We start from the raw sequence: 23,333 nt of genomic DNA, 5'->3' as shown, positions 1-23,333 counted from the left end.
GTTACCGAGACATTCACGTGCAAGGCGTCCAAGCTGGAGTTTCCCACAGTGGCACGTGGGACCAGCTGCTTCGGGAGCCCTGGGCTGCTTGTGAAAATATCGATTTTGAGGTCCAAGCCCCAACCTAGGACATAAGAATTTCTAAAGGTAGTTTCCAAGAATAGGGATTTTTGTCAAGGACCTGGAGGGTGTGATTCTGGCACATTCAAGGTTGGCACCTGCTGCTTGAAACTCCTGAGGAAATTTCTAAAAGCCTCAGACATTTTGTGCTTCCTTTTCATGCTCCCTTTTCACTTTCAATTTCAACCTGTAGGTGGAAAGCAGGTCTTCATGCCACAAATCAGATTTGAAGTTAAAAAGGAAAGGATAGCACTTTCCATTGTGGGGAGGAGAAACTGCGGGGGTAGGCTCGTGGCTTCCCCAGGCCCCGGAGCCCCCCTTCCTCTCTCCCTTCTTTCTTCTCCATACCATTCTTCCTATTCTTTTCCTCCTGCCCCTCCATCTCTTCGGTGTGTCAGGTCATGTTCAGGCAGGAAAATAGCAAGCACTGTCAAGGTGGTAGGTCAGGGAGAATTTAATAAAGATGGTGGGCAGAGTGTAGGCAGAATGCCGAGAGCTGGTGCAGCGTCCCAGAGCCAGAAACAGCGGGGAGCTGTTAACACTCTGAGCCCCGAGTGGGCGAGGGGAGACAGCCGTCGCTGTGGTCCAGAATGAACTGTGCAGTGAAGACCACCCACAGAAGCTAGGTCAGGGACACAGCCCCCAGGTGGGCTCCTGCCTTGTCCCCGACTTCTTGCTCATGCTCCTCACTGACTAAACCCACCCAGAAGAGGGCAAGGGAGTCCATGGACAGATTGTAGCGCCCTGGGGCACACAACATGGAGAGCATCTGCAGGCCAGATGGAAAATTCTAGTGCCACAGGAATGGAAGGAGACCTGTAGTTTCTGTTATTGATTGATTGATTTTTACTTATTGATTTAAATGATAGGCTCTCGGTGCTTAATTTTAAATGGGAAAGTCGTGTCTAGTCTGCGAATGCACTTTTCCCTTTGGCTGTCAGGAGGAAGGAGGAGAACCAGGGAGTCCCCAGAAGGAGCAAACTCAAGGGTAAACCAGGTTGCAAGGCTGGGAAGGGAGAAATGACTCCCATCCTCTTGAGCACTAGGATCCCAGGTTAACAAGAACTGGATGCAAGAAGAAGTAACAGAGGGACCAGGCCAAGGGCCTCCGAGAAGCAGCAGGGTGCTGCGGGGGTGCCCACCCACCCTGCCCATCCCCTGTCCCACCCTGCCCATCCCCTGTCCCACGATGGCTCTCGGAGGAGGTCTGAGTGCAGGTGTTCTCCATCTCTGTTCTCATTGGCAGCGGTGGGGGTCCTTGGGGTTGTGCTCTGAGCAGGGGATGTCCACTGTCTGGACACCCTCACGACCAGGTCTCTGATCTCCAGTGCTTGTCCAGCCAGAGCCTTATTCCTTGCCCTAAACCAGCAGAATAGGAGCCTTCTGGAGAAGGAAGGCAGGGCTGAAACCCCACATTTGCTCCTTCGTGCTGAACCAGTGCTGCCCTTCTTCCTTGCTGCTCAGAGCCCACTGCCTCTCCTATCTCATCTGAACCTGTCCCACTTCCTGTGGTCACAGCCCCATCCCCAGTTCAGGGCCAGGCCCTCTTCGGCCTTAGCCCATTGCCTCAGGCCAGCACCCCATGCTCCCTTTCCTCCACCCTGGCTCTGGCCTGAACTTGCCACCTAGTTTTGGTACCTCCAAGTTGGCCAAGGCACTCAGGTTCCTGGCTGAGCTCCAAGGACCATTAGACCAAAGGGGAGCCAGACAATCAGGAAAGGCTGAAGAGTTGGCACTCCAGGCTCTCTGGGAGGCTGGAAGTTTTCCTACACAACTTACGAGGACATAGTTCTTGTGTTATCTCCTTGATCTCACAACCACCATATCAGTGGTACACTGTTCCTGGTTTATGTAGTAACCTATTTTACAGATGAGTAAACTGAGGCTCAAAGAGGATGAATGCCTTGTTTGTAGGTCATACTAAGTCGGTAAGGGCAGGAGGGGTCTCTAGATCAAAGGAACTTAAACTTGATCGTGCATACCAACCCCTGAGAGATCACATGGAAATGGGAATTCTGGTTCGGCAGATGTGGAGCCTGAGCTTCTGCATTTCCAACCACTCCTGGGTGAGACCACACTTGTCAAGTGGGCCTCCGGACCAGAGGTTCTCAGGCTTCAGCGCCTTGTCATTCCCTGGGGAGCTCCAGACAGGAGGGAGGCCTGCCGTCCACCAGCAGAGATCAGAGGGCAGCTAAGCACGCAAACTGTTCCTCAGGTCTTTCTAATGGGCAGCAAGCGTTCAAGCACCACTGCCTTGGACCAGCGCTCCTCAAACGTGAGTGTGCGGCAGCATCCCCTGGAGGCCTTGCTAAAACGCAGATTCCTGGGCCCTACCCCCAGAGATTCTATTCTGGCCATCGGAGCACAGGGCCTGAGAACTTGCATTCCCACAAATGTCCGAGTGCTGCTGATCCTGCCCGTACAGCACCATGCTTTGGGTGGCAAGGCTATATTGACCGGTGGTCTCGAAGCGTGGTGCGGGACCAGGGGTAGCAGCATCCTTTGGGAACTTGTCAGAAATGCAAATTCTTGGGCCCCTCCCCAGACGCGCCGAATCAGAAACTCTGCGGGTGGGGCCCGGCAATATGTGTTTTAGCAAACAAATACCTCCCCCCCACCCCGCCCCCCGGGGTGATTCTGACACACTCTGAAGTTGGAGAGCCCCCACTGTAGACCGTTTGGTATCACTGCAGCTGAAAAAGATTCCAACTCAGCCTCCTGAGCCCGGGTTGGCGGGGGAGCTTGGTGCCCTTGAGGAAACTGATTATTTGGGACGTTGAAGACCGTTCTTTGGTTCCCGGGGAACTGGGCAGGCTGCACCTGCTGGGCGTGAGCCAGTACCACGAGGAAGTCGGAAGTGCCTTTACTCGGCCCAGACCAGATGCCTCACAAGCATCCCTCCGCTGCGCGAACTGTCGGAAGCAAGAACATCTGTTAAATCCTTCTCACTTTCGTGTTTTGCGCGACGTAAGAGTTAATTGCCAAATCCTGTCAGACAGCCGTCTGTTGCCCCGGCAACACCCAGCCGCTGCTGGAAAAAAGAGAGTGCTTTCAGGCATCAAGCCCTCCACCCCTCCCACCCTCCGAGTCTCAAGTGAGCTGTTGGCTGCCTTGGTTTTCCTTCTGGAAAGAGAGTAATCTGGACCTGCTCCCGAGAGCCCCTGAGTGCCTGAGATTACCGTGTAGAATGACCAGAAAGCCAGAGCATTGCCATATTCTTATATTCCTCCCACTTGCATTCTCGCAGCCGGCTGCTCTCCGCGCACCAGGCATTGTGCTAGGTGGCAGCCGGCGACAGCAAAGCGGAGAGACAGGTGCCTCCAGGCGACTCCGCATGTGGGTTTGTCTGTGGGCTCTCAGAGCCCTCAGGGGACCAGTGGAGCCTGGCCTTCCATTACATGTCTGTTCCCTCTACAGTGAGCCGATCAGGGGCATATGCCCAACCCACAGCCATGGCCATCGGGTAGTCCCCACCAGCTGGCGGCTCTTGGCCAGCCCTTTCAAGGAAGAGGGGAGGGAAGGAGATCTAGAACAGTTTGGCCCCTGATGGAAAAGGGTTGGAAAAAGATGTGCAAGGTATTGTGGACTGCAGCTGTTGCAGGATCCTGGAGTGCCGGCCAGGGAAAGTGAGTCAGAATGCAGTCCCGTGCATGGGGGCCACGTGCAGGGAAAAGGGCTTTTGGAGACTGCTGCTGACATTAGCCCAGGCTCACGCCCTTGGCATCAGGAGCAGGGCTGGCAGCAAAACGGGTCCCAAGCTGCCGTTGCTGGAGAAACTGAGAAGGTAATGGGCTTCTGCGCTGGCCGGGGCCGGCTCCAGGATGGGCAGGGAGCACCTGGTGAGTGGAGGTCATGGGGACAGGCAGGAGCAGATTGCTGGGAGACTTCTGGGGCAATTACTGGGATTTCCTTTGTGTTCCAGACCGAGACAATGTTGCCTGAATGCCTGCAGCAGTGGTGGTGTCGTTTCTCCTGATGGAAGTGCTCAGGGACTGTGTCCCCGTGTGTTCCTGGGGAACTGAGCTGCACTTGGGGAGAAGTGTGTGTCACGGTTGTTCTCATGTGGGGAATCTGCGGCCCTGCAACTGGGAGCCCTTGCTCCTTCTGTGGTTTTGAAACTCCAGGGCTGAGCTGCAGCCCTGAGTAAGACTCAGGGTTGGCAGGACAGGCCCTGAGGGGTTCAATGTGCTTCAGGCTCACAGAGCTGAGAAGACTGGTGTCCTGGAAGCCCCAGGAGGGTGTGGAGGTGCAGGGTTTATACTTATTTCTCCCACAACTGATTTTCCGTGCAAGGTGTCCCCTGGGATACATAAAGGCTGCACGCAGTCTCTGCCCTGGGGCAGTAGGTTGGGGGAGTAAATGCAATCCAGGACTCCCAGGAGAAGGACCCCAAGTGGTACTTGACGGCTCGGAGCACCTTCCAGTCTGAGGACTCTGGAAGCCTGGCAATGCCCCACACAGGGTACCCGTCTGGACACATTGAGCACTTCCATCACCACCAATGAATTCTGTAGCCACTGACATTTGTGGTTGGGGGTGTGCAGGAGACAGCGAAATGCTAGTATCTATTGAATCCTTTTTTTTTTTTAAAGATTTTATTTATTTATTTGTCAGATAGAGAGAGAGAGAGACAGAGTGTGCAAGTGCAGAAGCAGGGGGAGTAGCAGGCAGAGGGAGAAGCAGGCTTCCCGCTGAGCAGGGACCCCGATGCGGGGCTCGATCCCAGGACCCTGGGATCATGACCTGAGCCGAAGGCAGACGCTTAACCGACTGAGCCACCCAGGCATCCCCCCCACCTTTCTTTAAGATTTTATTCTATTGAATCTTTATTCTGTGCCCTTCGCTGTGCTGGACGGTCGCTTTCTTCACACCCACCTTCTGAGGTGGGGGTTATGCTACCCACTTTAGAGACATGGAAACCAATGTCTAGACAGAGGTTCACTAACTTGCCCAGTGGCACACGGCTCTGAGCTGGGATTTGAACCCAGGCCTGACTCCACATTTATGCTCTGCTCACCTCATTCATTGGCTCAGCGAATGCTTATGAAGGGCCTGCATTGTGCCGGACTCTATCTTAGGCCCTGGGGATTCACACCAAGCAAAAATTCCTGCCCTCAGGACATGATCATTCTAGTGGGGGCAGACTGGCAAGAAAGAGTGTAAAATAAAGCAAAACAGTATAAAATAGTTGAAATAATAAAAGTGGCTTGGGGAAAACTAAAGCAGAAAAGGGGAGGGGAAGCATTCAGCGGCAGGGGTTGGGGGCGGGTGGTGGTCTTCTAAACAGGGTGCCCATGGGGCGCCTGGGTGGCTCAGTCGGTTAAGCATCTGCCTTCGGCTCAGGTCATGATCTCAGGGTCCTGTGGATTGAGCCCAGCGTTGGGCTCCCTGCTCAGCAAGGAGTCTGCTTCTCTCCCTCTCCCTCTGTCTGCCGCTCCCCCTGCTTGTGCTCTCTCTCTCTCTCTCCCTCTCTCTCTGTCAAATAAATAAAATATCAATAAAATAAAATAAAATAAAATAAACAAGGCAGCCAGGAAAGGTTTTGCTAAGAAACAGACTGAAGAGGAGAGTCATGTGCATCTCTGGGGAAAGAGCATTCCAGGTAGAGGGAACAGGTCGTGCAAAGACCCTGAGGCAGGCGCAGGTCTGAAATGGCTGAGGGCCACCTGTGTGGCTGGAGCCAAGTGAGTGAGAGGGAGAGGAAAGTCAGGGAGGGGGCAGTGGCTCTGAGTGAGCAGGTGGCCACTGGAGGGGCTGAGCAGAGTAGCATTGGCTGTATGGAGTATTCAGACTACAGGGGCCCAGGGTGGTTGTAGGGGGGCTACTGAGGATGCTCAGGGTCAAAGAAAAGTGGATACATGGAAATTCTGACGGGCCCAAACTGAGATCCTCAGTAGCTTCAAAAACAGATGAACCAACCTAAAAATGGAGCAGAGGAGATAAGAGACATTGAACCCAATCCCCCTTTCAAGTTCCAAAGATGCAAAACATGAAAAAGAAACAAAAATACACTCGCACCCTTTAGACAGAATTCTCTCTGGACCACAGCACCGGAAGGAGGCAGTCAAATCCTTCTGTCTCCTGGAGAGCCAGGAGACGTCCCTCTTGGGGTTCACTACAGCCAGACTCCAAGCAGACTCATGACATCCCCACACAACAGCAAGATTACAGCAGAGTTGTGGGGAAACAAAGTGACCATGACCCCATGACCAAAGGTAAGAAGAGGGGTGCCTGGGTGGCTCAGTCAAACATCTGCCTTTGGCTCAGGTCATGATCTCGGGATCCTGGGATCGAGCCCCACATCAGGCTCCCTGCTGGGTTGGGAGTCTGTTTCCCCCTCTGCCCCCCCCCCCGCCCTTGCTTGTGTTCTCTCTCTCAAAATAAATAAAATCTTAAAAAAAAAAAAGGTAAAAAGAGGGGTGCCTGGGTGGCTCAGTCGGTTAAGCCTTTGACTCTTGGTTTGGGCTCAGGTCATGATCTCAGGCTTGTGAGATCAAGCCCCACATGGGGCTCTGTGCTCAGCACCGAGTCTGCTTGAGATTCTCTCTCCCTCTCCCTCTGCCCTTCCCGTGTGTGCTTTCTCTCTCTCTCTCTTTCTCGAAAATAAATAAATATATCTTTAAAATAAAATTAAATTAAATTAAATTAAAATAAAATGTTAAAAGAAGCAAATCAGAGTGCACATTTCTGGTTTCTGACATTCTGGGTGCTGGTTGCCTCCCTCTGGGACCCGAGTACAGTTTTGCCAGGACGATGCTGCTGGGACGCTCAAGCCAGGTACGGCCTCCATATTAGTGGGTCCACATGAATGCAATTCTGCCCGAAGGGACAATCTTGAAATTCTCTTGGGTTCCTGCCTTCCATTCTTCATCAGATGTTGACTGTGTCTGGCTCTGAGTGCCATGCCGGTGTCTGCATTCTGGCTTACAGTGAGTCCCCTTCCCGATTCCTGTTTCTGCCACCAGCTCATGGCTAGTCAGTGACGAAGTCATGCAGCTTCCTGTCTAAAAGCCATTGTGCACCATCCACTTCTCTCCACCTCGAGGCTCCCACCATCATCCAAGCCCCCACCCTCCCTTGTCTGGAATATCGCCAGTAGCCAATTGGCTACCCCGTGGCCTCCCAGCTTCCCTGCTTGATGGCACACGAAAGCCAGCATGATCTTCTTAATTGGTAAATCGGACCGTGCCACTTCGGTGTTTCAGTCTCATCAGTGGCTTCCACGTGTAGGAAAAACCCAACTCCTTATATGGGCTCATGGCCTCCCCTCTGCTTTTCTCTCGAACCTTGTGTTATGTCACTGGTCCCCTGCTCACAGTGTCTCAGCCCTCCTGACCTTCCCTCCAGCACCCGGACCCTCATCCTTCTCTCTGCCCTGAGTGTGCTCACCCTAGATCTCTGCGTGGCTGGCTCCTAGTCATTCAGTTCTCAGGACAAATGTCCCTTCCTCAGAGAGACCTCCCTGACCCGCCATGTGCAACCGTTCCCTATCACATCTCCCTGGTTTTGCTTTCTTGATAGTGCTGTTGTGTGGTAGCTTACATGCTTCTCTCTTACCCATCTCTAGAAAGCCAACTGTATCCCAAGCTCCTAGAACAATTCCCGCCACTCAATAGGCCCTTAAGTAGTATTTCCTTTTTTTTTTTTTTAAGATTTATTTATTTATTTATTGGGGGGCGGATAGGGGCAGAGGGAGAGAATCTGAAACTGAGCAGGGAACCCGATGCAGAGCTCAATCCCGTGACCCATGAGCTCATGACCTGCGCCGAAACCGAGAGTCAGATGCTTAACCGACTGAGCCACCCCAGCGCCCCGGCCCTTAAGTAGTATTTCTTGAGGGACTGAATGGATGAGTAAGTGAGGCAGTGAGAGAATAAATGAAAATTGGGGCCTTGGGAACTTGAGGCAGCTGGTCTTGGTGTCAGATTGGGGTTCTGGTTCTGTGTCCTCGGACAAATCCTTTTACATCTCTGAGCCTGTTTCCTTATCTGTAAGTTGAGAACAAGCCTCCCTTGCTGGACTGTGCTGGGGATCAAATAAGTTAACGATGCACGAGTACCTCACCCACAGTGGAAATGTGATGAGTTTTCATTTCCTTGCTCTCCAGTGGAGACATGGGGTTATTCCCTGATCAGAGCAAAAGCCTCAGCTCTCACTTTAGCCAGGTTCTCTCCTGCCTTAGGAGAACTCATGCCTCCTTTCCCCCCGGGGCTGAGGCTATCAAGCTAATGCCTCGAACACTGCCTGGTGTTCATGGGTTAATGGGCTCGAGGGTTCCCTTGACATCCTGAAGGAGCCTATACCTGAACCAACCTGCCTAGGAAAAAACCTCCGTGCACTCCCAAGGCAGTCCGGACTCCGGGGCAGGCTGAAGACAGGACCAGGACTAGTGGGAGTCAAGCAAGATGCTGGAGCACAAATGCGAGGAGACTGTCACTTTCAGGGTTGGGTAAGCACAGGGTAAGCACCTGAGAGTGAGTGCCACCTTAAACTCCACACTCTGTGCTCCTCAGGGCTTCCCTCTAGTCCTTCCCTGATCATGGCAGCTCGTGTTTGGAAGGGACACTGAGAACCACTGCCCACCCATTCCGGATTCCTCCCAGAGCCATAGGAACACAGAGCAGAGGGCCTGAAGGAGTGTCCAGCTGCGTATCTGGTTGATTCCTTGGCCTCTCCCTCCTGTCTTTTCCAATGCAGAGTGTTATAGACTGAATGTTTGTGTCCCCACTCCCCCAAATTCATGTTTTGGAGTCCCATGCAATGGTATTTGGAGATGAGGCTTTAGGAGGTAGTTAGCATCAGATGAGGCCATGAGGGTGGGGCCCCCATCATGAGACTGTGTCCTCATAGAAGAAGAAGAGGCCAGAGCGCTCTCTCTCTCTCCACCTTGTGCGGACACAGCGAGAAGGTCCCCGTCTGTAAGCCAGGAAGTGGGCTCTCACCCAGATCCGCATCTGCCAGTGCCTTCATCTTGGACTTCCAGCCTCTAGGACTGTGGGATTTGAGCTGTCAGGTCTACTGTACTTCGTTACAGCAGCTGGAGCTGACTAGTACACTGGGCAAAACCAGTTTCCCTAGACCATCTACCCGTTGCTCCTATCTGCCCCCACCCTCTGGGGCCTCAGAGAGCAAGTGTAACCCCTTCCTATTTGGCAGCAGGGGGAGCCCCGTCCCTCTTGCATTTCTGTGGTTTCCACACCGAGCTCACTTGGGAGCAGGGAAAGGAGAATTACTGGAAAACGCCCTTTGGCCGACCTGGAAAGCAGGGAAAACCACGCAAACCGGCATTATCTCTGCATGAGCCCATGTCCGGGGAGCTACAATGAAAGCAGACACCCAGGATGACTGAGGAGAGGTGGTCAGAACTCAGGGTGTCAGCACCCCACTTCTGGCTGCAGGAGCCCTGGACAGGTATGTCCTCCAGTCTCCAGGAGGGTTGGACCCCCTTCTTAGGCTTGATATGTTCTCATCGAAGCGTAGAGGTAGCTTTCGCACAGAAGGAGAGACCCATCCCCCAACAGGGATGCTCTCAGGACTTGCTGCCGAGCCCTCAGAGCTAGATAACCAGAACGTAAATGATCCCCCCTAACACCTCCTTCTGCTTTCTCTCTCCGGAGGCTCTCCGACTCTCAGTGTTACTTTCTCAGCTGAGCTCCTCATTCCCCTGCAGGACAGAGAAGGAGTGAGTCACTCTGTTCCAAGATGAGAAATTGCTGGTGCAAATGGACAACACCTTTGTCAGCTAGCGACCCGGGCCTGCTTCTCCAACTGGGAAAGGAGGTTGGCTTGGGTGGTGGCCCAGGCCTTTCCACCCCCAGCTTCTATGACCTCTACCCTGACAGAAGCAGGCACACTCCTTCCCATGTGACAAATCCTCCTACATGGCCCGCCTTGCTAGTGGATACTCAGATCTCAGGATGACCCCTGCCCAGAATAAATGGGCCCTCCTGGGAGAATGGCTTCACCCACCAGGCAGCTCATTGTCACTTTTGATTTAACCAAATGAAGCACAGTGAAAACCAAGATGAATGTCCTAATCACATAATTACATTAGTGCCGGCTCCAAAGAGTCAGCAGGCTCCCCGAGTCCTAGGGTTCGGTCCTCTGTTTCCCAGGCTCCTCACAGATGGCACATATAGAACATTCCTTTTCCAGATGACTTGTCTTGGTTATCATCCAGACAGAGAATTGAACCTCATGGAAGGCTGTGCAGAGTCCATTTGGAGACTGTTTTGAGATTCAGGGAATAGATAAACAGCAAGAAGAGACATTGAGATCTTCTAGCCTGAAATAAACGAGGGAAACTGAGGACCAGAAAGGGCGAGTGACTTACCCAAGGTCACACAGCACATCACTGGACCAACACACTTTCCAAATCACTGTGCATTCCTTCTTTTTGTTTTGGTTTAGTACACTTAGAAAATGTCAGTGATTAGTTACAAATCTAACTATCATTCACTAGTTTTTTTTACGAGTTAAAGTATCAGTTTAACAAAAAAGCATAACAATATTGTGGTGATTCCAAGATTAGGCATACTTGTTAGCTCTTAATTTGGTGTAGTTCACGTTCCTGCATTAAAAAAAAGCCAATGTTCGTGCACAAGGATTTCCCCAGTCCCCAGTTTGGCTGGCTCTGGGAGGGAAGGGGAGGCCCGCCCTGGGATGAGGTGAAGGTCCCTGTTGGCAGGACTGGATGGCCAGGGAGGCATGAGAACACATTGTACGAGTGAGATCGGGCATCAGAGCAGGGGGTCAGTGACTCTTGGCAGGTGAGGCCTCCATCTGTCCTGTACGCCCTCTCAATTCTTCCTCCTGTGGCCGTGGCATCAGTGTCCCATGGTCTGCCTGTCTGTCTCCTGGGAGGCTGCCAGACGTTGACACTTAATCTCCCCGTCACCGGGAGCCTGTGACCGTGAAGGGGAGTAAGTGGAACAGGGGGCACTCAGTGGACCTCAGGTCTGCTTCTCAAAGCTCCCTCCAGACATGAGGTGCCCAGCTGTGTGGAAAGACCTATAAGGAGAGAACGAACTTCTTCCTTCTGATGGGGATGCAGATGTGAGAGAGGCCTCACCGGTATCTGAGAAGCTGAAGGTAATTTAATACCAAATTCTAGTCCAGTCTCTTCCCAATGGCCGCTGGGATGGAGGGTGGGGTGGGAGGGGCAGAGGAGGCAGCCAGCCATTTTGCTTTGCTTATTGGCTGTGGCTTCTGTGAAGTCATTGGCTTGACCGTCCCCTTTCTTTGGCACTGCTGAATTTCTCATGGAACGCCCTAAGTGGGTGCAGACTTCTGATTCCCTAGAGCTTGCTGGGCTCCCATTGTGCCTGAGTGTCCCTCCCTGCTGGCAGTTGGCCAGGGTCTCACCCTCTCCCACCTCACGTGAGCTCTTTGCTTCCTTGGGGAACTTCTCCTCAGAGTGTGGGGCAGGCCTCGGCCCCCGCTTTGTAGTAAGGCTAGAACTGGTGCCCCAGGACCAAGAAGATAGGCCCAAGGCAGGGCTAGAGACGGGGTGAACCACTAGCAGCCGCCCCCACTGTCCACCTGCTGGCTCATTTCAGGCTGGGCTGAAAACAGAGGGAAACAAAACCAAGGAAGTGACCACTGAGATACGGAAGGTAATCTAGTCCTCGGGCCACAGGGGGGTGTTCAGCAGATCCACAACTTGTGATTAACCAAGTGGCCCCTGCTTTCCTTTCTGCAACCTTCCCACTGGCAACAACTAGCCGTAGAAGAGGACCCACAAGGGAATGCAGGAGATGGCAGAACAAACACAGGCCAGGAGCCGGGAGACCTGGGAATAAATCCCCGTGAGGCACATCTCTCTTGGAGCCTCTTCATCCGTAAAGGAAGGGGTCAGATTCCTGCCCATTCTACCTCTAACTTTCTGTTACCTTTGCAATGTGTTACCTCATTTGGCTTATGTGGAAGGTATGACTGACAGCAGGAAAGGGATTGGACTTGAACTTCTGGGTTCAGAACCCCTTGGCCCACACTCTGTGCCCCACCCCACCCCCTTGCCAGATGGCCACCAGGCCTGGCACTCAGGTGGTATCTGTTTCCTGAATGAATAAATGGAGGCTCCCTTTCTACATGGATGATCCTAGGATTCTGTTAGTTTGTGATGAATTCTGTAACTAAGCACCCCAGCCTGGGGGGCTCAAACTCATTTTCTCAGTTATGAAGGCTGAAAGTCTGAGACCAAGGTGTAGGCAGGGTGGGTTTCTGGTGGGGCCTCTCTTCCTGGCTTGAAGATGGCCACCTTCTCCCCAAGTCCTCACATGGCCTTCCCTCCTGTGTGTGCATGGAGGGAGAGAGATCTCTGGTGTCTCTCTTCTTGTAAGGAAACTGATCCTACTGGATCAGGGCCTCACTCTTATGATCCCAACCTTAATTACCTCCTTAAAGACCCTACCTCCAAATCAGTCATGGTGGGGCTAGGGCTTCACATATGAATTTGGTGGGAGGGGGCATAATTCAGTGTGTCTTCTTCTGGCCATCCCTTAGTCTGTCTGTGTCTGTCTTACCCTCCTCTTCTTATGAGGACACTAGTCATATTGGATCAGGACGACCCCAGTGACCTCATTTATCTCAATTACCTTTTTAAAGATTCTGCTTCCAAATTCAGTCAGTCTGAGGTGTCGTAACTTCGACATATGAATTTGGGGGGAACCTAATTCGGCCTATAGTGGACTCCTGGGTAGCCATTTCTGGGAGTGACTTCCCTGTAAACAGAATGACTTCATATTCCAGGGTGCCCGTGATGAATGAAGCTAGGGAGAGTGAGCAGACCTCCATGGCTGTGGAGGGTGGTTTTGGAGATCCCAAGAAGACAAGCCTGGCCAGCAGTGCATGACCTTAAATGTCCCCGTGGCTGAAATTCACTGAATCACACCCTTATAGCCCTCAGTTTCCTCATCTATAAAAGGGGAATAATAATACCTATTTCATCTACATCACAGACTCAAGAGAAATAGTAGATGGGGAAGCCCACTGAGTTGCATATATTGGTTGCTCTGCCTGGTTTGTGGAGAGGTATGCCTTTTGGTCCAAGGGTGGATTTCTGTGGCTAGTCAGACAGACTTCTCTACAGAAAAGAGGCCTGTGAGAGTAAGCAAAGCCAGTCTTTCCTCTAGAAGAAAGGAGAGTGGGGTCCTCTCTGCAATGGGAGTCATTGTATTGTCTGAAACATGGCTTCCAGGAAACATCATTCCTTTTATTCCGAGCATTTGTCTCCTCTGTTTGGAAGGATAATACCTTAAGCCATTATCATCTCCATGTGAATTAGCCTGAACAATTTTTCTCCTCGGTGACAGGAAGGATTTGAGGGGCATGGGAGTCCTAACTATGTGGGAAGAGGGAGGAGCCCAGGATGGGGAGGTGGGTTCCCAGCCGGCCCCTGGGGGCTCCTGCAGGGGTAGGAGGAGGCTTGCTAAGCTGTCAGCTGGGCTGTCTGGGCAACGCTAATTCACTGAAAGCTATCTGAAGACTAGCTTGATCACTGAGTGACTTTTCCAGTGCTTTCCTTGGGACAACCTGCAGTCTCATTCATCCACTGATTTCGTCTACTCACTCCTTCCTCCACCCATCCCTCATTCCCTCCCTCCCATCCTTCCTTCCTTCCTTCCTTCCTTCCGTCAGTCTCAGAAAGTAGCTGAGCCTGGCCATGAGCCCGGCCTTATGTGGACAAGTCCTGCTCGAGGAGCTCATGATCTTATAAAGGAGACAAAAGGAAAAACAAACACCAGCCACAAAACTAAGACTATCTTACAGTGTGCACTGGGTGCTATAGTGACAGGTGCTGGGGGAGAAGTGGAACAAAGAAGGGGCACTTTTCCCAGGGGAATGGAGATGGGGGGGAAAGAGTCAGAGTGAATTCCAAGAGGCGATCTTTGGGCTCGGTCTTGAATAGTGAGGGGTTAATCAGTTGAAGGGGAAAGGGCATTTCAGGATTCCTTAGAGCATGAAAAAAGGAGTGAGGAATGGTTTGGCTTAAAGATGTGTTAAGAGGGGATGTCTTGGGACAGACAGGAGGGAGGTGCAGAGGCAGGTGGCTCATGAGTCAGCAGCCCCACTTCCTGCCTGGAGCAGGGGAAGTCTCAGCCATCCCAGCTCTGACCTTCTTGCTGGGCTAGTGGGCCTGTGGTTCACAGACAGATGTGGCCTCCATGCCAGGCTCTGCCCAGTGGGACCCTCTGCAGGGGTGATGGCAGCTAGGAGGTGGCTGCATCCAGCACCGGGGAGGTCCATGCAGTGTTAATCCAATGAAAGCTGCTGACTAACAGCTGGGGGACTAGACCCCAAATGTGGGAGGCTGCAGAGATGACTCAGTTATCCCATTCAGCCAGCATCAGCCAAGGCCTGCTATGTGCCTACCGGGGTCTGGCCTGCTGCCACATGGTCACAAGGATGGGAAATGGGGCCACTAACCTCCTGGAACTTACGTTTTGGGGAAAGAGACAAACTCTAGGGATGCCACTAGACAGAAAGTGATGTGTGATACAGTATGGTGGGAAGAGTGACCCCATGCAGTCCTTGTCCTGGCCCTGCTCCCTGGGGAGTGGGTTGTGGCCCCTTTCCCTGTGAGGAGGACCATGGGTCTGTGTAGAGCCTGGTCCAGCATCATGGCCCCCACCCCCTTGCCCAGGAGCCAAAGGAATCACCGCATGGCCCCCTTGTCCCTCCCACCATTTTGACAAGGTAAGTTCACATTGGAATGAACATGCAAGGCTACATGGAAGCGGGAAGTGGCCAGTGTGGGCAGAAGAGACCAAGATCTGCAGACCTGTGTCTCATCCCACCTCTGTCACAGTGAACCTTAGACAAGCCTCTCTACACCCCAGTTGTTTCTTTATAAAAGCCCAGACTGGTTCACTCCCATGTCCCTGACATCTCCCTGGGTGTCTGTCAGAGAAACAGAGCCACATGGTTCACCTCCCAACCCTGCCACCAACCACATGTGTGGCCTTAGGCAAGTTACTTGACTTCTGGTGCATCAGTTTCTTCATCTGCAAAATGGGACCATGATGGAACCTACCTCACAGGTCATGTTAATGAGTTAATACACATGACACACTTAGGCTTGTATTTGACATTGGTCTGCACTCCATACATGTTAGAAGGCAGAGAGAAAGAGATGGAGGGAGAGAGGGAGGGAGGGAAAGAGGGGGCAAGAGAGAGAGAAAGAGAGGCAGTCCCGAAAAAGAATCACAAAACTGGAGCAATTATACTTTCTGTTTTCCAACTTCACTATAAGCTGTTGTAAACAAGACAGTATGGTGCTATCATGAAGATAGACGTGTTGGTCAATGGAACAGAATTTTCCAGAAACAACCCTTAGATTTATGGACAATTGATATTTGTCGAGGGTGCTGGGACAATTCAATGGGGAAAGGTTAGTCTTTTGAGCAAAGGATGCTGGGACAAATGACCATCTACATGCAAAAGAATGAAGTTGGGCTCTTACCTTGCATCTCACATAAAAACCATCTAACATGGATCATAGACCTAAATGTAAGAGCTAAAACTATAAAACTCTTAGAGGAAAGATAGGAGTAAATCTTTATGACCTCGGGTTAGGCAAAGCATTCTTAGATATGACATCCAAACCACAAGCAACAAAAGAAAAAAATCGACAAGTTAGACCTTACCAAAATTAAAAACATTTGTGCTTCAAAAAACAACAAGAAAGTGAAGAGACAGGCTATTGAATGGGAGAAATATTCACAAGTCATATATCTAATAAGGGACTGGTTTCTAGAATATATAAAGAGCCCTTACAAATCAATAATAAAGAGACAAGCCAATTTATAAAAGGACAAAGTTTTGAATAGCCATCATTCCAAAGAAGATATACAAATGGCTGATAAGTACATGACAAGATGTTCAACATCATTAGTCATCAGGGAAATGCAAATGAAAATTACAATGAGATGTCACTTGATACCCACAAGATGGCTAAAATAAAAAAGACAGATGATGGCAAGTGTTGGAAAGGATGTGGAGAAATTAGAACCTTCATACATTGTTGGTGGGAATACAAAATGGTGTAACCCCTCTGGAGAATAGCCTGGAAGTGCCTCAAAAAGTTACACTAGGGTTACTATATGACCTGATGATTCCATTCCTAGGTATATAGCTGAGAACTTAGAAACCACACATCCACACAAAAACTTGTACACGAATGTTCACAGCAGCATTGTTCATAGTATCCAAAAGGAGGAAACCACCCAAATGTTCATCAACTGATGAATAGAGAAAAAAGGTAGTGTATCCATCCAATGGAATATTATTTGGCAACAGAAAGGAAAGAAGTATGGACATGTGCCACAATACAGAGGAACCTTGAAAGTGCTATGCGAAGTGTAAGAAGTCAGACACAAAAGACCACATATTGCTTGATTCTATTTCTATGAAATGCCCAGGATAGCAACCCATAGAGACAGAAAACAGAGTAGTACTTGCCAAGGGCTGTGGTGAGAGGGGTAGGGAATGACTGATAGTGGGTTCAGGGGTGATGAAAATGTTCTGCCATTAGGGAGCAGTAATGGCCAGACCTGGAGGCAGGTGGGACTTAGGCATGAGGGTGCAGGGAAGCTACGGGAGGCCATTCTGCAGACCCTGTGCTGTGCCTAGGGGAAGGAAGAAACATCTCTATAGCTGGCTCTTCCTCCCAGCCACCTAGCCTGCCTCAGAATCACACCGAAGCTGATCCCATGCTCTCCCAGCCCACTGAAGGAAGTCCAGGGACTTGTGCTTGACTCTTGGTCCACCTGTCATGCCTCCGGCACCCCTCCCCAGGCTCAGGCTCCCCATGTCCATCTCAAGCCTGGTAAGGAGGAAACTGCATCCTTCCCATCCCCTCCTCCATGGAGGCCACCAGCCACATGTGGGCCCGTTTCATGCTGGCTCAAGCTGGGGCTGGCCATGGAGGTTCCCTGGGCTCCCTAACACCTGTCCCTATTGGGGTCCTCTGCCCAGGAGATGCTTGACAGCACCACTCTGCTGGCTGCACCCCTTCCCAGAGAGATCGCCTGAGTAAGGGACACAAGATGGGCTGCTAGCTCCCCAGGCTAGGCCACATATCCCCAGGTGTGCCCCTCACCCCTAGGAGAAGGTCAGGTTCTGGTCCCAAATGCCCACTGATGGCATGGGAGGAGATGAGGGCAGTAAAGATTGTCCAGACCAGCCTTCTCATTTTACAGGTGAGGACACTAGGGTCCTGAGAGGTAGAAGGACTATGTAAGGTTGCAGAGATACATGGGGACATGGTGTCCTTGCTGCTCCTCCTCTAGCCATTCCCCTCTCTGAGCTGCCACCTGGGTGCTCCTTCTGCATGGCTCAGCCCCTCACCCCACTCGGGTCCACGGTCCCCCTGTCATGTCCTCAAAGGCCTCCCTTGCTGCGTGCGTGTGCGAGCACACACACATTCGCGCGAATACGCGCTCCTCCATCTCCATCCCTTTAACTGCTTTATTTCTCCTGCAGCACTTACCACCCTGGGGAATGATGTTACTTATTTGCTCCTCTGTTTTTGGTCTGCCTGCTCCTGGAACGTGATTTCCAAGGGCAGGACCAACATGGCTGGGATGCCATGTTGGTCCAGGGACTGGCCCAGGAGAGCTTCTCCTGGGGAAACTGATAGATGAATGACCCCCAACTGAGCAGCACTTGGCAGTTTTGCAAACACCTTCACAGAGGGACCTTAGAACACGCTGCTGAGGTTCTGGGGCTCACAGTCAGTCCTGGATGTGAGTCCCAGCTCCCCCATCCTTGTGCTGTGACCTTGGGCAAGTCACAGATCATCTCAGGTTGCTCCTGTGCAAAAAGGCATGGAAATAATACCTGCCTGATGGGATAGCCATGAGGGTTAATTAAGATGGCACATGAGAGACTTCAGGCAAACTGCCTGCCTCACAGAAAATGTTCAACAATTACTCACAGGCGATCTTGGGAGAGGGATAGGATGGCGAGTGAGTGAGTGAAGGGTCTGTGGTGATGGCCAACTATATCATATGCTGCTGCCATCTCAAATTCTGTTCAGAATGTGCTGAGGTATGAATGAATGAATTATTAAGTGTTCTCCGTCTGAGGGAGGAGACAAGGCTGTTTCTGTTCTTGGAATGTGTTAGATGAAGACTGTTGTACGGACACATTATTTTCTTCACTTGCACCTGTAGGAAGTTAAAAGAGAATCCACAAGAGGTTTTTTTTTTTTTTTTTTTTTTTTGCAGTTTTATACCTTTATTTGACAATCAGCGATTAGTTCTCATCCACATTAACTGTCTGTAGATTTTTGAAAGTGGTGACAGGTACATAGGTAACCAGTGTGTAGAGCTTGTTTGGTGAATCTTCATCCTCATTACGTTTTCTGGACAACCACACACGGATACGGTATGGAACATTCCTTATTCCTTTGGCCCAGACAGCTTTGTTGGGCCTGGTGTCAATGTGCACATCGGGAGTTCCCGTCTCCTTCATGGCAAATTTCCGGATCTCTTTGAGTGCCCAAGGGGCACGCTTCTTGAAACCCACTCCATGGATGCGCTTGTGAATGTTGATGGTGTATTCTCTGGTCACTACCTCGTTGATGGCAGAACGGCCCTTCTTCTTCTTGCCACCCTTCTTCGTGGGAGCCATTCTGCCAGGCCCTGGTTGGAAAGCTCCACAAGAGATTCTTATCCCCATTTTATGGATGTAGAGATCGATTCTCGTGATGTTGGTGTGCTTCTAGCCATCTCTGGGCTGGTCAGTGGGAATGACAGAAAAGACCCGCACCCGTGATCCCTGGTGCAGCCTCGCTCTGCCCTGCCAAGGACTCCTGGCATAGGGTGGTGCTCTCAGCTCTGCCAGGCTCCTAGAAGGGGTTCGTGCTGCCTCCTGGCCTTGGGAGCCCCAGGAGATGAGGCATCTCCAGCCTGGCAGGTGATCTAAGCCCAAGGCTAGACTGCCTCCCATGCCGGCCTCCAGCCAGGGTGGAGCTGGTGAGCGTCATGGTCAGAGCCAGCTCTCAGCCCAGCCCATATGGCTGAGGTGTTGCCCCACCTCTTGTGACCTCTTCCATGGCACTGCTGCCAAGAAAGGGGGAAGGCAGGCCGGAGCCAGGTCACCAAGATGGGCCCTTCTCCCTGGTGGTTATGGAGCAGTTATAGAGGGTCTGCCTGGCTGCCCCTTAGAACTGGACATTTGGGAGGGACTGGGAAATTCTCATCCATCACCTTACTTTACAGATGGGGGTCTGGGGTCAGGCAGAGGGGCGAGGAGTCCCAGGCCCTAAAGCTGGTCAACTGCAGAGGCAGCCCTGGGGCCCGGGCTTCCTGACTCTGAGCCGGAACTCTTCCTGCATTCCCGGGTGTCCCAGCCGAGAACGGGGACGCTGTCAGGGAGCGAGCAGCCTGAGTGTGAGGCTTACGCAGCAGAATTCTGGCCTGGGTTCCAGGGGAACGCCCCAGCCTTTGCCACCCTCTCTTGTGCCTGACTTTGGGGGGCCTCCCGGGAAGGATGGGCCACCCAGGACATTGGCGAGTGAGCCTTAGCTTGGCATCACCTGGCAGTGTGTGCTGGCCTCTCTGGCTGGTTCAGTGCAACCTCCACTGAATGCCACCGTCTATTTCTATTTTTAGCTTACTTCCCTGGGTGGCCCCAGGAAACAGCGCACAGGACATTGTCTGGCTTCCTAGGCTGGAGACGGGCTGGGATACAGAAGAGGACTTGGAGGAGCAGGGGCTGCACTCCTGGGAGACGCTGAGCCTCTCCCAGGCAGGACAGCAGCCTTGGGGTGGGTAGATGGGGATGCTCTGGGAGGAGAAGGCCCAAGTCCTACAGGGTGACCATCTGGAAAGATCTCTGAGTAGCAGACCAGACCCTACAAGGTCTGCAGGGTCAATGTAGTGCCAGGGCCCGTGAGCTCATTCACTGAGAAGGAAACACAGAGGGTAAGAATGTTCCCAAGGCCACACAGCCAGGACAGGGCGGCAGCAGGACATGGCAGGAAAACCTTGATGCCAGGGTCAAGTCCATCAGTGAGTCTGTCACACAAGTCGTCCTCAGTCTGCTCCTCACTCACCACGGCAGTGTTCACAGCTGGAGGGTGGTTCCCAGAGCCAGAGTTTAAACTCTCACACCACCGGGACAGTGACTGCGTCTTCCATCGGGACCCACAGAGCGGTGTGATGGGGAGGCTCCATGCAAAGGGAGAATGGCAGGGACGAGGCTGGGTCCCCTGTACCTAGCACAGCACCTGACGTGCAGCAGAAGTCGATGATGTCTGTTGAATGCCTGAATACAGCTGGGAAGGGTCTGGATTGCTGCTTGTGAGAGTCTGAAAGGGAAAAGCTAGGGCCAATGAAAGGGTACCATGGGAGGGTAAGCCACTGGGGTACATGATCCCAAAGAGGGAATATGGGTAAGCCAAAGGCCTCCTCGAATGGTTCACATTCATTCGCCACAGATCCACTGTGGGCCAGCGAGGGGACGCTGGAGTGTTTTAGCCACACCCTGCACCTGAGGCTTATGACAAAGGCGTGGGCACGTCCTCCTGCCGCACGCGCCTAGGGCTCCCTGGGGCCACTGCGCCGGTGGGGGGTGGGGCATGTTTCTATGCTTATCACATGGTCCAAAGCCCCTGGCAGAGTGCAGGTGCTTGACTTTCTGGATCCATGGGCCCCACTCGAAGTTGTGAGGCACTTCTACAGCCATGGAGGATTTAGGTGGAGCTGATCACCCCCATTCCACTGGGGCAGCCTGTGTGTGCGTGGGCTGCCGCGGATCCTGGCAATACCCTTTGACTGGCGTGTGGGCGAAGCAATACTGTGAGGGCCCTGTCGTCAGGGGTCTTCATTCTAATTTGGGGAACAGCAAAGTGGCCTCTCCCGTTGTGGCCACGGCCGTGGCTCCACTCCCAAGCAGAAAAGCACAAGGCGGCGCTAGCGACCAGATGGGCTTGCTCGCCTGATTGAAAAGAGCACGTGCCGGCCAGAGCGAAGCATCAAATGCACTCACATAATCATTCAGGACTGGGGACCTGGGCTGGGCCAGAGCGAGGCCTGAGGACAAGAGAAGGAGGGGAAAAGGGTGGGGAGGAGTCCCTCCGAGATGCGCCACACTCTAGGTCTCGGAGCAACCCCGAGCCTGGAGGTGGGGAGGCTTTCCTAACACATGCCCTGGGCACTTAGAATATAAATGTATGAACTTCCTAGAGCTCAAGGATTTTATTAACAGGCTGCCTGATCGGTTCATTCTTCCATGACATAAACACAGAATGCCTACCAAGGGTCCAGCGATGTACCATGCATATGATACGCAAAGATAAACTGACACCCTAAACCTCGGTCTCTCGCCTTCTGGGTGCTTATAATGGGGAACAAGAAGCATTTCTCCAATATGTAGGCTTTCAAAGTGTTTCAATATTTGTAATCAAGTTTCTTGCCAAGTCTCAGAGAAGTAGCCCTGGTGGGGAAATGAGGAAGGGGAGACTGGGGCAGTTTCCGCCCACACTATGCTCTTCTGAGCCTGGGGATGTTGAAGGGTGCTTAGGCCACCCTTCCACCAAAGCCCATGCAGAAGACTAATGGATGCCACCCACTGAAGCCACCTGCCTTCCCTGAAGCTGTATGCTGCTTTTCCCCTGCTATTTCTCCTGGGCCTTGCAAAGAAATGCCATTTCATGCCTGCTTTCCCAGATGTATGCCCTGAGCCCGCCACCATTGCTCAGCTGCTGTCAGGGACACTGAAGAGAAAGGCTAAAAATAGCTCGGATTTGATGCGCTGCTCCCAGGGGTGAGCTGACAACTAGCCCCTCCACCTTTCCTCCACACAGAAGGCATTTCAGCTGGAGTGTGTGTGTGTGTGTGTGTGTGTGTGTGTGTGTGTGTGTGTGTTGGGTGGGTGGTGGGGGCGAGTAGGAGCTTCCAGGGTCAGCTGGGAAGGGTAAGGTTCTAGAGTCTGTGCTCGTACTCAGAGCCCGTGGCCCATAGCTGGGGCTGCATGGGCACACACATTCCCCTGTGCCAGGCTTAAAGGCCCCTTGAGCCAACTGAACCTGGCATTTCGAGTGGTTTTGAGGGAGTCCACAAGTGGACTTGTGTGTGGACACATGTGTATATGCTCGTGTGTGTGTTGGGTGCACGGTGCCGTGCCTGTAATAAAGTGCTAGGACCGAGAGCGCCGTGGGCAGGTGCAGTTGCTGTCCTCGTGAGCTGGGAGCGTCTGACATCTCACAGCCCCAGCTGATTTGCTTTTGTCTTCCTGAACTGTCCGGAGAGGGGCAGGAAACCTGTCTCATTGTAGCATTATCCTGCCAGGCCGGTTGGTAAGTTTTCTCTTGTGTACAGCACAAGTCTTTCCTGCCTTTTCATTGAGCTCCTGGCACCATTCTGGCCATCGATGTCGGGCAGTGTGCATTCCATGTATTCGAAGCTGGGGTTGCAGGCATCTCTTGGCCAAGTGAGACCAGTCTTCCATCAGCGCAGGGGCTGTATCCACCTTAGCACCCCTGATTGGATGTCACCGTGGTGGGCCGGGGCCACTGGGTGTACAGATACCTGTCCTGGGAGTTAAAATCTAGCTGGGAGGCATCTCTCTATGTAAGTGACTTCGCCGCAGTGTGGGCTGCAAGCAGAGCTATGGTAGTGCAGGAGAGAGGCCTCGAGGAATGCAAAACAGGCAGGTGACAGAGCCACCTCTGAAACAGAGGCTTAAATTTGGCTTTCTAATTTGGACATACTGTTTAATCCCTCTAAGCCTCAGTTTCCTGATCTGTAAAATGGGGCTAATAGGTTATCCAACACATGGGGTGGTTGAAAGGAGTAAATGAGATGGGGAGGGAGGGGTAATGAGAGAAAGATAACGAACAGGAGAATATAGTGTACGGGCTTAGAAGCAGCCTGTCTGGACCCCGGCTACCTGGTGTGAATCCCAGGCGCTATGTCCTTGAGCTTTCTCTTGCTTCCATTTCTTCACTGTAGACGGTCTTCAAGTTTTTTGTCAAATGACTTAATATGTGTAGAGTGCTTACATTGTGCCTGGCTTCCTGGGGAACCCAATAAATGGGAGCTATTACTGTAATGGGGACTCAGTACAAGGGGAGGATGGGGAGGAAAACCATTTGACGCTGACGTGGAGTAAGGCACGTGGAGGTAGGACCCTGCTCCTACCTGTGGGCTGTGGACTCCGTGGGAAGGAACAGGGAGCCACACCTGTTGGCTCTCCAGCAGGTG

The 23,333-nt window shown here is 52.2% G+C and overlaps 2 protein-coding genes across 2 annotated transcripts in view; one reads left to right on the top strand and one right to left on the bottom strand.

Annotated features, from left to right (window-relative positions):
• Positions 1 to 23,333, top strand: part of XKR6 (XK related 6) — a 304,919-nt gene that overhangs the window by 244,874 nt on the left and 36,712 nt on the right. The gene's annotated exons all lie outside the window — the stretch shown is intronic.
• On the bottom strand, positions 18,379 to 18,759 carry LOC110588379 (60S ribosomal protein L31-like). The gene has a single exon (XM_044912570.1). It carries the CDS (start codon positions 18,754 to 18,756, stop codon positions 18,379 to 18,381), a length of 378 nt encoding a protein of 125 aa, XP_044768505.1. The 5' UTR covers positions 18,757 to 18,759.

The sequence above is a fragment of the Neomonachus schauinslandi genome, chromosome 2, assembly GCF_002201575.2.
Source record: "Neomonachus schauinslandi chromosome 2, ASM220157v2, whole genome shotgun sequence".
Lineage (NCBI taxonomy): Eukaryota > Metazoa > Chordata > Mammalia > Carnivora > Phocidae > Neomonachus > Neomonachus schauinslandi.
The sequence above is the reverse complement of the archived record's forward strand: the minus strand, read 5'-3'. Positions and strand labels throughout refer to the sequence as shown.

What these genes read in the sequence shown, in the direction of transcription:
- LOC110588379 (XM_044912570.1), bottom strand. Translation starts at nt 18,756, where the DNA reads ATGGCTCCCACGAAGAAGGGTGGCAAGAAGAAGAAGGGCCGTTCTGCC.